The sequence below is a fragment of the Melanotaenia boesemani genome, chromosome 20 (assembly GCF_017639745.1).
Source record: "Melanotaenia boesemani isolate fMelBoe1 chromosome 20, fMelBoe1.pri, whole genome shotgun sequence".
Lineage (NCBI taxonomy): Eukaryota > Metazoa > Chordata > Actinopteri > Atheriniformes > Melanotaeniidae > Melanotaenia > Melanotaenia boesemani.
Genome location: NC_055701.1, coordinates 26,552,263 through 26,566,629, shown reverse-complemented (window position 1 = coordinate 26,566,629; position 14,367 = coordinate 26,552,263). Strand labels below are relative to the sequence as shown.

At 40.4% G+C, this 14,367-nt stretch overlaps 1 protein-coding gene across 1 annotated transcript in view; it reads right to left on the bottom strand.

Moving 5' to 3' along the window:
• Window positions 1-14,367, bottom strand: part of syne2b (spectrin repeat containing, nuclear envelope 2b) — a 154,724-nt gene that overhangs the window by 33,815 nt on the left and 106,542 nt on the right. The window contains exons 88-103 of the mRNA XM_041971377.1: window positions 12,963-13,156; window positions 12,684-12,822; window positions 12,233-12,475; window positions 9,876-10,028; window positions 9,520-9,696; window positions 6,201-6,356; window positions 5,943-6,086; window positions 5,664-5,834; window positions 4,375-4,508; window positions 4,101-4,305; window positions 3,136-3,318; window positions 2,666-2,770; window positions 1,805-1,959; window positions 1,423-1,570; window positions 1,240-1,334; window positions 920-1,151 (exon numbers count right to left, since the gene is read on the bottom strand). Coding sequence (XP_041827311.1) covers window positions 920-1,151; window positions 1,240-1,334; window positions 1,423-1,570; window positions 1,805-1,959; window positions 2,666-2,770; window positions 3,136-3,318; window positions 4,101-4,305; window positions 4,375-4,508; window positions 5,664-5,834; window positions 5,943-6,086; window positions 6,201-6,356; window positions 9,520-9,696; window positions 9,876-10,028; window positions 12,233-12,475; window positions 12,684-12,822; window positions 12,963-13,156 — 2,634 coding nt within the window. The remainder of the gene's footprint in view (window positions 1-919; window positions 1,152-1,239; window positions 1,335-1,422; window positions 1,571-1,804; window positions 1,960-2,665; window positions 2,771-3,135; window positions 3,319-4,100; window positions 4,306-4,374; window positions 4,509-5,663; window positions 5,835-5,942; window positions 6,087-6,200; window positions 6,357-9,519; window positions 9,697-9,875; window positions 10,029-12,232; window positions 12,476-12,683; window positions 12,823-12,962; window positions 13,157-14,367) is intronic.

The window sequence follows — 14,367 nt, the reverse complement described above, 5'->3', positions numbered from 1 at the left end:
ACCTGAGAGCAGCTGGAACGCTGATGTTTGAAAGTAAACTTAAGACCATTTTAATAGTGTTTTTAGTTTTCATTTTCTCTCTCTTTAAGTCTCTATTGTTAAACCGATTAACATATTATTACTCAGTGATTGTTTTTACAGTTTTTACAGTATTTAATTTTTCTACACATTCAGACATTTCACAGTTTTAATTAATTAGTTTTAAAGAGCTTTTTATTCCATTTCAATGGTCTTTTATACCAATTTTCCTTGCTATTCTTAATGTTTCATCTTATTTTGTTTAACTTATTTTTATTTGAATCTTTATTTTAGTCATTTTTAGCTATTTTATTTCATTTACATGTTTTGGTCAGTTTAACATTTGTTATTTAAATTCCAGTGTTTTGTTTTGTTTTTGGGGGTTAGGACAGCGCTGGTCGAGCACGTTACTTTATGTATCTGTGTGTAGTTGTATGTATGCGTAGGTGGGGGCGTGACTTCATTTCTTTATTCTTTTTTTTCTGGTCTGGGGGATTCTTAGGGATAAGTTGTTGTTTGTGAGGTAATTTCTTTGTAAGAAAAATGCTTTATAAATAAAGTTTGATTGATTGAAGATAACATTAAATAATAATGATAATATTAAAAACTAATTTAATATAATACTTAAATGTAAAAATATAATAATGTGTTCATTAAAAATTTAAAAAAATAAAATAAGTAATCGTACAGAATTAATTATATCTAAAATTTCCCCTTGATTTCTTAGGTGCTAATATAAAATTTTGTTTTCATTTAATCATAAATGTAATAATGACTCTTTTATTACATAATCTTGTAATGGAAAAATCTGACCCACAAAAATGAGTGAATTATTAGATTTTTTTAAGGCTGTTATTTTCTGACTGGCTGTAATTTCCAGCACATTTTCAGTCCGTCCCACCTGGAGGTCCTGGAGGGAGCGTCGGAGCTGCTGCAGGCTGCAGCGGGGCGGCCCGGCGGGGGGAAGGAGGGTCTGTGTGTCCGACAGGAACCTCTGCAGCTTCCTCAGGCTGCGGCTGTACAGGTGCCAGTGCTTCACCAGCCCCTCCACCAAGGAGCGGCGCTGGTCGGCCCGCTGCACCGCCCCCTGCCAGTGCTCTCTGAGCTGAGCCAGCTTCAGGATAAAGTCGCTCCTGAATGATTCCAAACATGAAGATAGGTTAATAAAATAAAAACCAGAGAACCAGACTCCACTGCGTCTTTGATTTAAAATTTTCCTACCTGTCCTCCACCTCTCCTTTCTGCAGCAGATGAAGAGATTCAGTGATGACTGAATGCAGAATCTGGTGACCGACGGAAAGCTCTGTCTGAAACCGCTAACAGACACATCAGGATTATATTTGTGTGTCTGGAAGGTTTTTTTCATCCTAAGGCTGTTAGTGAGGTGTTGCTCATGTTTGATACCTTGTGTGTGCAGAGCTGCTGCCTGAGGCCAAAGTAGGAGCCAGCGACGTCCACGGCCAGACTGTCCTCCATCCGCTGCAGGAACGACATCCAGCTCTCACACTTCTGTTCAAACGTCTGTTGCCTCAGTACCTCCGTCTGCAGCTCACTAAATGTACCGTGCATATTTGATCTTAAACTTTATAATCAATATAGTTCCACTTAAAGTTATTTCATTTGATTATTAACAATTAATTCATGGATTAGTTAGAGAAGAGAAACATTACAGGATTTTTTAACCTTAGAAACAAATATAAATCATGTCTGTGGCACCGTTTTTTGTAATACATTTGCCCAATCAAAGCTTGTGCTGATGTGTTCAGCAGGTCTCGGGTTCACTGACCTGCAGGCCTCCTGAGCTCTAGCGGAGGTGTTGGCCCAGCAGTGGTTGAGGCGCTGCAGGCGGCGTGCAGCAGCGTCACCCAGCGTCAGGCTGCAGCTCACCTCATTCAGCACATCCAGGTCAGCAGACAGGCCGCTCAGCTCCAGGAGGCCAGACTGGAAACATATGGTGGCATCAGAGGGATAACAACAGTCTGGATGACTACACGCATGACATCACAGCTGAGGAAACTAAAGGTAATGTTCTTTACTCATGTCTGATGTTCTTCTGTCCTCTTTTAGTCCTCCGGTACCTTCTTTACATTTCTTTTTCTTCATTTTAAGCTAGTACCTGTACAATGACTACTTCCATCAACATCACACTTGGTCCACGAGAAAGCAAAGTTACTTTAATTAAAGCTCTGTCTGCTGGTTGGGATCACTTTAATCTGCTATCTTACACTGGAAACAGAAGTTACCGAAACTATTTCACCTGAACGCTTTGGGCTCTCATCTCTTATGTCCACATCCACAACACAGAATCATTGAAGCACTTAAAAAATTAACTTTACCAACCATTTAATGTTCAAAGGAGTTACAAACTGGGCTTGTGATTGTTTTGAGGAGTGTTAAAGGTCTTCTTTTTTAACCTGACATCCTCAAAATAATGAATGTTGGAAATATTTGGGAAGAAAAAGAACAAAAAAACAAACAAAAAGAAACCAAATCTCCATCTTTGCACAAAAAACAAACATTGAACTAATTCAAAACCTGATTCCAGTTTCACAGTATAATACAATTTACACATTTGTACTATAGCAAGGCAACAACAAAGCAGAGGAAAAGTCTGTACTCAGTCCATTCACAGTTCCTGCGGTCTCACCTGGTCTGTCTGAGCCACATCCTCCAGGCGCTGCTGCCAGACCTTCAGATTCCTCTCTAGTGACTCCAGGACATTTTCAATCTCCTGCAGCTCTTTAAGCTCCTCCTACACACAAACACAACACATGGAACGAGGCCATACGTGTCTCCTTTTATAGGTCAGTGTGACATTTAGTGCACTCTGCAGGTAGGTTAGGATTACCGCCTGGAAACTTAAAGGTTGCAGCCATCAAACAATAAGACGTTACAATGAAGATTTCAATGTATGTTTAGGCTTTGCCACATTAAAAAGTCTTGTAATTATAAAAGTTTCTTATATTAAAGGTTGTTTATTTGAGCAAGCAGGTCCAAAATTAAGCAAAATAGTCTTTAAGGGAAACACTTGCTCTTTAAGTTAAAGTGATTATAAAAGAAATCCAGTCAGACCATCTAAAATCCCTAAAACTCATTCATTCATTCATGAAGTCAGACCTGGAGCTGATCCAGCCTCCCTGACACCTGCTGGCTGAGCTGCAGGACACCACGTGACAACAAGCGGCACTCTGATTTGACCAAACTGGCAGCTGAAGGGTCCTGGTGGCTAACCAGGTCCTTGGAGGCCTCCAGCAGCTTTTCCAGGTCAGACTGCAAACTGCTGGTTCTACTGAAGAAAGTCTGCAAAACAGACGGCAGCAAAAAGATGTGAGAACTCGTCAGGCTTTAAAGCACCTGGAAGTTTCGGCTGAGGTCAAACGTTATCACGAAGAAGTGAATGAACACAAAGAATTTATATCCATTATTCATTTAATCAGAAACAATGCAGAATGCAAAGTTTCCCTCCACTGGTTCTCTCTTCAAGAACGATATATTTTAAAATGAAATTTATCATTTACAAATTACCAAGCCTAAAATCTGAAAAAAGTTACCAAATTAAATAAATTTTAAAAAGTGTTTTAAAAATGTAGAATTAAAATAAATTTAATTAAATTCATCCATCGATCCATTCTATGTCCACTTATTCCAATGCAAGGCAAAACAAAATTAAATTAAATTAAATTAAATTAAATTAAATTAAATTAAATTAAATTAAATTAAATTAAATTAAATTCTCATGGTCCAAAAACACAAAAAAGTAAAAAATTTATATAAATAAAAACTGTTCTAAAAGTGAAACATTATTTATTTTCCTCATTTTAATCTTCTTTACGCTATTTTAAATGTACTGGAAAGTTTCCAACCAGTGATGTTTGGCAGCAAAAACAGGGAATAGGGGAAGAAAAAGCAGAAGATAGGTCCTGTGGTAGAGCTGAGCTACAAACATCGTTAACATGCATGACTCAGGTTTTAAAATTCCTTTTAGCTAAATGAACATAATGTTCTCCAAAACATGACGATTCAAAGAAAAAGCTCCATTCGACTTTGAACACAGAGACTGTTTGTTCTGTTTATAACCTCACCTGGACCGTGTGTATCTTGGCAGTGATCTGGCCCACAGTGTCATCTAGTTCGGAGGTGACGTGCAGCTCTGCTGTGACCTCACTCTGAAGAGTCTGGAGGCGTTCAGAGAAAGACGCCACCAGCCGTGTATAAACCTCCCAGACCTGCAGGATCTCCCAACTCTGCTGGAGCTGCTGGCCCAGAGCTCCCAACACCTCGGTCCAGCTGGAAGACACAGAATTACTGTGTGATAGTCTGTGTGAAGATATGCCTGCATGCTGGTGTCTGTCTCACCTGTCTCTCTGTCTGTCCAGCTGTTCAGTGATGACAGCAGCTGCAGCAGGACTGGTATTTCCTCTGAGAGAGTCGAAGCTTTGACTCAGATCTTTCCACTCTGCCTCAAATGCTGTTGTGTCCTCAAGGAGAAGCTGATTGCAAAACAAAAAAAACATTTCAAATTACTGTGAACAGTTTTTGCACCATCCATCAAGCCCTCCATCCATCCATCCATCCATCCATCAATCCATCCATCCATCCATCCATCCATCCATCCATCCATCAATCCATCCATCCATCCATCCATCCATCCATCCATCCATCCATCTATCCATCCATCCATCCATCCATCCATCCATCCATCCATCCATCCATCCAAACTATCATGACATCAAACTTGGACGTGTTACTTTTAATCCCAGCTGCTGGATTTAAAATAATTAGTAAATGGTCCATCTTTATAAAGCACTTTACTGTACCTGGGATGATTCCCATTATACATCTCATTCACCCATTCACACACACATTCACACACACTGATGGCCGAAGCTGCCATGCAAGGTGCTCAACCATGACCCATCAGGAGCAATTTGGGGTTCAGTGTCTTGCACAGGAACACCTCGATATGAGCTCGACAGGCGGAGGATCAAACCGACAACCCTCAGGCTACAAGACGACCGCTCTCCCCACTGAGCCACACCACCCAAAAATTAAAAATTAAAAAATAAAATAAATAAAATTAAAAATCTAAAAACAAGATTATAATAAACTAATAATAACAAAAAAACTTTTATGTAGAGTGGTAGGATAGATTATTGTAATGCCCTGCTCTCTGGTCTTCCCAAAAAACGTGTACTAAACCTATAAGCTGCACGTGCCCTGACGAGGACCAGAGGGCGGGAACACATCACACCAGTCCCCGTGCGTTTCAGGACTGATTTTAAGGGTGTTGTTTTGTTTATAAATCTTCATGGTCTTGGACCTTCTTATTTATCTGACCTGTTTTTAAGCTATGAGCCCTCGTGGACCCTGAGGTGCTCTGCTACCATCCTTTTTGTTGCTCCTAAAGTCAGGATTAAAACTTATGGTGCCACCTCACGCAACTAACAGCGAGTACATCCCAGCCCTTACTCCCGTTACAGAAGGACTCATTGCCTCATACTCACAAACCACCACCCATACAACACCACGGAGGACACAGTTATAAACTGTTATCACAGCGTTCCAGCTTCTTGTTGTGTCCCACACAGACAAGTTGGACATTTTTTGATAAAAACTCCTGAACAAGCGTTCATAGAAATAAATACCTGAAGCTTCTCATGAAGGCATTTCTGTGCCTGCAGGGAGAGCTGAGGGCTGCTGTGATAATCCAGAGTCTGAGATGTTCGGAGCGTCTTCAGCATCACGTCATTCTGTTTCTTCTCCATGATGCTCCACAGCTGCTGAGCTTGAATCAGCCTCCGTTTCACTGATCCAGTCTACAAAAAGACAAGACATTGATCCTAAAGCACGTTCAAGACCAGTGAAATTGACATTTTGTGAATAATTCCAGAACTTTCTTTACTTTCTTTTCTTGGATTACCTACCAGTTGTTGGAGAGCTGTGCAGGCCTGGATGGATTTATCTGTCTGAGAGAAAAAGTCACACCTGCTCTTTTCTCTTTTGCCACTGATTTGGTCTCTCAGCTCCTGAAGAGCTGCACACCTCTGCCTGGTCTTCTCCTCCAGATCCTGACACACAACAGGATATCGAAAAAATGTAGACTTAGAAAACAAAAGCATGTTTGCAACAGTCTTAAGGAATGCTACTCGTTACATTCAGGTTTTTACAGATGTTCCTCTGACCTGGCACATGCTGATGTTCGTCTGCAGTTGTGTGTGACTGCTGGGGGTCTGAACCGAGTCAATCCAGAGGTTCTGATCTGTGATCCAGCTGTGGATCTGCTGCAGTTGGGTTTCCAGCTCCGCTCTTTCCTTCAGCTCCTGATCCACCTCGTCAATCTAAACAATATACTGTGATCACTGCTTTACTTCCAAACACACATCTTGAACATGATTATTAATAAATTAAAGTAAAAAAAAATGTGGATACATTTAGTTAAAAAACACAGAAATAAAACACCAAAGGAGTTTTAGATGAGTCTGTCCTAGACCCGGCACTATTCACAAGTCTGGCCCTCCCATCCAGGCTTTTCATTTTAATTTATTTATTTTTTTCAATATAATTTTCATTTATAGTTATTTCAGTTATTTTTTTTTGTGGTACTAAATGATCAAAAGTAGAATCAGTTCCCATATGTGCTTTTTTGCATTGAGAAAACGTCTCTCTGGAGATTTTTACAAGTTGTGTGTGTGTTCGTATATTTAATCTACTCGTGCGTGTAATCACCAAATGCCGCGATAACTCAGAAAACACAAAGCGTTCTTGTAGTTATTGTGATACTTGGAGTGACGTCATTAACTAGCTTCTATGAAGTAGTAGCAGACTGAGGCCTCTGGACACTGGACATAAGAAAGTGATCCAATGATAACGTGAAGAAAGGAACATGTCAGGTGTCACACAGCAAGAATCATCCACTTCCGGCAGTTTGGATGATTCCAGCAATGTGAGTAGACCTAGCAAGATGGTAACCATAGCAACCACAGGTGCATGTGTTCCATCTTCTTCTCTTCCTCTGGAGCATCGTCTGCAGCTAGATTACACTCAGTACGGCTTGTTCTTACTAAGTGCAGGAAGTCGCATTTACATGTTTATATGTCCGGTTTCTGTCTGCTGAAGATGTTTCCTGATGTTTTACAGAGCTGAAGTTGCACTAAATGAACCAGGATCAGTTTGGCTGAGCTCTAGTTGCCCTTCTCTAAGATGAACTTATGTAAACTTGTGCAAGTTAGTGACTGAGAGTTGCACCACGGTTCCTGTTTGGCTGGGATGTGGAGGTTTGTTCAGTGACCTCAGCCGGATGGAGACATCTGCGTTGTGCTGAGCGTTCGTGTTGTTCTGTGTAAAATTTGATTCACACAGATCCAAATGTCTCTCATGTGGCTGTTTAGTTTTTTTGATGAATGGATCTCGACCTCTGACAGTCTGTCATTTAATTCTAAAGTCTGATTATTGGTTAAAGTGAGAAGAATTACTTCATTATTACTAAATTCTATGTTCTATTTTCTGTTAAATCTGTCCTGTTACATCTGAAATCTGCTGCACCTGATTTTAAGTGTCTGCAAAAGATTTTTTTTTCTTCAATAGTAAAAAAAACACTTAAAAAAAAATTGTATTCTGTACCCTAATCTGCTTTGACATGGGTCAAATATTGAATTTTTAAACTGGAATTTGTTCTCTTTTAAAGTCCAGATTCATTTGATAAATGGGGTAGTGATGTGCCATGTGCGAAAGAGCCGGCTCTGAGAGCCGATGCTTGGTAGTGAATCAGAAGAGTCGGCTTCCATCGAGTGAGAACCGGCTCCGTTTTTTTTTCTTTTACTGCATGCTTAGCTCTCAGTGCTCAGCCCCAGCTCTGCCCATGGCACTGCCCATATGGACAGGCGGCCAATCACATGTGAGGATATAGGATCATACCATTATGTGGGGGGGTAGATGGCACTGTGTGAGACAGCAGATAGCCATGAGGAGAGTAAGTGAGTGAGTGCGTCATGTCATCAAACCCTACTCACAGAGGGGGGAAACCGGATCAGCCATCCAAGATGTAGCATCTTTTTTTTCTGAAGGCCAAACTGCACTGAGGACATTAATGCTGCTTTCTTGAGTTTGGTTCTTGTTCTGTTTTGTGGATTTGTCTGCTGTTTTTGTCCATTTGAGAAATATATGTTTTTTTGTTGAAATATTAAACAAAAGAAAGTGGTTTGTATCAGAATAAATGCTTAAAAGGAGGCAAATATAAGGCTTCTCATAAAAATGCTGAACATAAACGGGTTTTCAAAACACAATTCATTAATTTTTGCAAAGTTAAGGTAAATAAATGGTGCTTAAAAAGATGCTAAATGAAAAGCCATTCGGGAGCCAAAAGAGCCAGCTATTTTTTGGGAGCCGAGCCAAAAGAGCCGGCTCTCTGAAAAGAGCCGAACATCCCATCACTAAAATGGGGCCCGTCCACAGCGATTCTATTGCCCGTCTGTTCCGGCGCCTAGACTGTGCTGTCCAGTCACAAACAACATCTATAACTTCTCTTTCTGAATCTCAAAACTTGCCAATAGGCAATAACTGTTTATCTGCTCCACTCTCAGTAAATGAAGCTGCATCTTCGTGTAATAACAAAAAAAACAAAAAGATTTAAAAAAAAAAAAAAAAAGAGTAATGATTTGAAATAAAATGGTAAAATGAGATGCTCCATGTACAGCCAACTTGCAGCAGAAAACTTTGATATATGGTTGAAACTTCAAATACTTTGTCACAAATATTTACAGTCATGTTTTTATATCATCATAGAAATATTTCCATTAGTTTTTATCTGGATCACTGCAGCATGCTTTTAATGCTTGAACCATAAATTTGTGGCTGCAAGACCAAGAAAAACGTTCATACTGGTCGGGTCATTCTCTCCTCCCCAAGAAAATTCATCTGTGACGGGGTGGGTATCACTGCGCGGGAATGTCTGTATTTTTATGTGCAAGTAACAGCTGACCAGGTTATTTTATATTTAACAAGAAACGTTGTCCCTGGCAGGGTGGGGTTGTGCACATGGCGGTGTCCCTGTCTTTAAATCACACATGTGGTGTCTACATTTACACACTCTCACCACATCAATCAGCTGCTCATTAAAACTATCCGTTCAACCGCTGATCAGGGCGAGAGCGGAAGCCACAACTTTCCACTTCATTCTTTTCCATGTTAACCACGACCATTTCAAATGTCTAACCAATCACACAATACCCCGCAGAGCCCCTCTAGAAGAAAGTTCTGCTTGGCTGATGTGTCAAGAACTGTCCCCATTCACGTCCGCGAGAGCAAAATGACGTCACTTTGTTCTCGTGGCACAACAAGAAAAGAACAAGAAAATAGTTCTCGCTTCTTGCGGAGTATGAAACAGCCTTTAGTCTCAAGGTAGAAAACATGATTAAATTGGATCACCACATAAAACATTGTCCAACTATGAGTTAAAAACTAGTAAAAAGGAAAACAAAAACGATTTCCAGAGTAAAACCTTACCAATGCTTGAAGGTTTGCCTGCAGACTAAGCCACCGGTAGCTCTGAGCACCCTGCTCTTCTGCAAATTGGTTGTACTCACAACGCCTCCTCTGGTCTTTCTCAGTACTACAAGCCAGTAAAGGCTGATTTAGGTACTCCAGGGTGGCCTGATGGGCAGATGTCTCTGACTGACACTCCTAAGAAAAACGTAGTGGATGGAGCGAAATGAGTCATATGCACACAGAAACAAAAACAGACCAAAAAAAAAAAAGAACTTCTGCCAGGATCTCAAGTTTGAGCTTATAATAATAGGCTGAAAATATTTTCTGACTGAATTTTATCTGAATATGTGGTTATCATCCAGTTTGTGTTTCACCTTGCAGTATTTCAGGACAGTGGTCAGATCAGTGTTGGTGCAGATGTTTTGGTTGATGCTGCTGTGATACTCCTCCAGCTGGGACTCAGCTTCTCCAAGCCAGGCCTGCAGCTCCTGCAGAACCTCCTGCTGTGTCAGCCCCTCCATCCATAGCTGAAGAGGAGGAGGAGGAGGGTATGACACAATTCATTATCATGCTGCATTCAGACTTCATTACTTATAAAAATGCTTATTGATACTCAATCAAATTAACCTTATGAACAACAGTAGAAGTTAAAAAATAGCTTAAATGCAAATGAACCAGGTATAAATTTGAAGTAAGGGGAAAACAAGTGGACAAGCATGCATGATAAGTGAGATTGTGGCAGCAAAGAACAGAAAATAACAAGTAAAGAAGAAGAGGAGACTGGACAAAGGAAAGCTGAAAAGAGGATGTGATTGAAAGGCAGAAGAAGAAGAGCTCAGCGAACCCTGAGATCAGAATAGAGAGAAGCAAAGGAGAAATTAGTTGAAAATAGAAGATCCAGACAGAGACATAGGTGGATGGAGGGGACGTGGTTTCACACCAATAAGGGTGAGAAGAGTCCTCTGGATGGCATTGTGCTGCACAGTGGGAAAACTAATAGGAGGCAGAAGTACTGCGGCATGATTTTTGCAATACCAAACTCCTCTGTAACACAGAAAAGCCCAAAAAAGCAGCGTTTGGGTGCTTTTTATATTTAGGAACATGTGGAGAGAAAAGCATTTCCTCATCATGGTCAGAGAGGCAATCTGAAGCTCATGATAAATTTTTTTCATCACTACAGCAGCTCAGTTTGTGTGTAATGTAAATGATATATATTCATTAGAAACAGCAAAAAAGAAACAAAAAAATATATATACACACACACACACACACACACACACACACACACACACACACACACACACACACACACACACACACATATATACATATATATACACACACACTGCCTGGCCCAAAAAGAAACTCATCATCCAAAATGGAAAATAAAAGGTTATTTTATTGGACCATCTTTAGCTTTGATTTGATTTTTTTCTCTTTGATTTCACCAAACGTTTAAGTTTCACTGATCACCATCATTTAGGATTCTTTTCTGACCACATTTCTTCCTGGAAGACGATGGTTCCCCACAGTCCTTTCCATTTATAATAATGCTTTGGACAGTTCTTAACCCAGTTTTAGGAGTTTCTGAATCTCCTTAGATGTTTTCTCTGCTTGATGCCAATAATCTGACCCTTCTGAAACAGACTAACATGTTTTCCCCGACCACAGGTTAGCCTCCCTCTTAGTCTGTCTACCCATGATTATACTAAAATCAACCCATCAGTCCAACAACACATAATTTGTTTCCATTACTTTACCACTCAAGCTCTAGACTCATTCCTTTTAATGTTGGAAAAGCCTCAACTTTTAGTTAGTAAGTCACCTTACCCTCACAACAAAAACATTTCTTTTTTTTTTTTTTTTGGAAGGATTTCCAAACCGTGATCAAAGTGTGATGCTCTGAGCATTTCTCAGAACTTTCTGCACATAAAATGCTATCAATGGACAAAATGCAGGTTCTAGGTAATATGCACTGCATGGAGTTCAGGTTAGCTGGATAAACGAAGTCCCTTCTACATAAAATACTCAGACATGTGTACATCTCATTTACTTCCATTGACAACATCTTGTTACGCACTTATTTTTTATGATAAATGTCCTAGCCCTCAGCAAAGACTTCTACCATAAACCTGTGTAATAATCTGGATTTGGACTGACATACAGCAAGAGGAAATAACAATAGTGAAGACATTAATGAGATAAGATCTGTGATGGCTAAAAGAGAAAATAAAGGAATTTCCTGTTTAAACTTATATAATGATTTTATTTAGAGTAAATCAGTTGTGGGAAAAATCCACCCATAAGCTGCACCTGGTGCCTGCAACACTCCCACATTGAAGCTCTTCTTAAATTTCTTTCTGCTCTCTGAGGTTTTCATTAAGATTTAGATCACTGGCAGCCAGTTTTTCATCTCTTCTTCTTCTTCTTAAGTGTTTTTATGGGATTTGCTTTATTGGTTTACTCAGAGAAACCTTAGTTTTTCTCCATAAACCATGTAGTTCTTGGACATTTCACTCAGTGGGTTAAAAGTTGAAACAGTAGGGTTTATTGGTGGTGGCACTTTTCCTGAAGAAGCTGATGTATGAAACCTGTACTGTGGTTCATCTTTCCATGAAACATCTCAGGGAGACTGTAGTTTACTTACGATGGTTTTGCCGTCATTGTACCCCTCAGCTGATATTTCTATGTACCTTATAAAATATGCAGACAACATGAGAAATGTGCTGACCTTGTGCAGAGCTTGTTGGATGACGGGCACATCAGCCAGCAGGCTGGTCCAGTCCAGCTCTAGATGCCTGAGCTGAGTGTTTACCGAGCCGAGATCTGGGTCTGAAGTCTGGGACTGAGAATTCGCTTGATCTTTATTGCTGTTTGAGTCTCCCTCTGGTTTCCTCAGTTGGACCATCTGGGTCACAGTACCAATCAGCATCAGCCTCACCTCAGATTTGGCCTCCAGCTCTTTGGTTAAAGCCTAAAAAATAAATGTTTTGTCAACTTCTGTTCAACAAACATGGTGTTAATGTCTGACAGGGCTGCAGAGAATCAGTTTGCTTGGAGATTAACTGGTTGGAAATGAAAAACAATGGTCTTTTGGTCTTGCTACAGTTGGACTTTTACAGTGTATTTTAAAATTTAATGATGTTATGTGTATTTTCTTGGTTTATATGTTTCCTTCTCACCACACACTGGAGGAAATGGTCGCGCCTTTGTTGAACAGTCATCTGCTCGCTGCTTGAGGCAGAGAACTGATTCAGTTTGTCAACCAACGCTCTTGCCCTGGTCATCCAGTTTGTCAGCACAACAGCGTCACAAAGAAATCTGAAAGTTGACAGAAAGGTAGATAGTTTAGATAGAAACCAGAGCATCTGCAGCCAGAACACAGTGGTGCCATTCATACAGGAGCCATAACTCCAAAACTCCATCACAGAGCAAACACAGAGACAGGAAGACAGTCTCACCTGCTCCTCAGCTTCCTTTTTCTGTCAAAGCTGGTACGTTCATCCTTCAGCCTCTTGTGTAATGATTTCCAGCGTGCCTCCAGTTTCAAGGTGGACACACCCACTCGATCACAGCCCACCCTCTGCAGGTGCTGCCCTGCCTCCAGCATCTGAAGGAACCGTGCTTCGTTCTCCACCAAAATGCAGCTCAGTTTCTGTTAAACACATCATGAAGTCAAAATAATGTCTCTAAAACACTTTTACCCACAGTTTAAATCAGATGATTCCTGAGTTTTTCTGGGGAAAAAAACCCTCTTTTGGGAGAACCTGGTCAGGTGACCACATTCTTTGGTCACATGATATTGTTGAACCTTAAGCTGACTTATTGAAGAAGTATAGCACTTCATCCCATGCTCCCTAGCAAATCAAAGTCTTTTACTATATGATTATCACTGAGAAGAGGTCATTTGTTAAGATAAGTTAAACATTTTTATGAGTTCTACGAAGATTTTCTGCAGTCTAATTTACATTAGGCCGAAACCGATACTAGCAACAGAAATACTCACTGATCCTGTCAAAAGTAAGATGATCAGGATCGGAGAGTATTTCTGTCTAAACACCATCAAATACCACGGAAACAGAATCATAATTCTTTTTTTCCTGAAGCAGACAGAGACACAGGAAGTTACACAATCTTGTGTGACCATTGTTTTAGTTGGTAGGTTGAGAACCAGCTGCATATGAGTTACAGTTGTGCTAATATTTAGCAGTAGTGTCATGTTAGCAATTTAGCATTATCACTCATGTGAAAATCCCTCAGCAAAATAGCAACACGCCTAATATAGAGGGCTGTTTCCAGATATTTAACACCAACAACCTTATAAAGCATTTGGGTTGTCAACACGTAAAAGGGCACGAGGAGTTTGTTGCCTTAAAGGAAAAGTACAACGAACCACAGCAACAACAAGCGCTGGCAAATGCTTTTAAAAAAAACGTGAGAAATTTGCAGAAGAAAGCTGGAAAGTCAGAATAACCACAATAACGCACAACGTTTTAGATTTTTTTTTTTTAACTTGTCCTGTCCAGCATCATAGCAGCAAAATGATAATCTGGTTGCTGTATCGTACTGAACATATTTGCTCTGCCAAGGGGAGGCCTATGGGTAAGGCTCCTCTTGATAATCTGATTCATTTATCTATTTATTTACTTTGAATCATGGAATCTATGTAATCTTGCTGAACCTGACCGGAGGGGACAGAAAAAGATGGTAAATAGCAAAAAGATTGGTCAGAGTGATCAGTGATGAAGAGTGGTGAGTGAGATTGTGCAAATGCGACCGCGCCTCTACGGAGGTCAGAGGCAGACCAGGGCAGCCCAGAGACCCGGGCCCTCAGCAGCAGCCCCGAAGCACTAACCCAAGCTACCC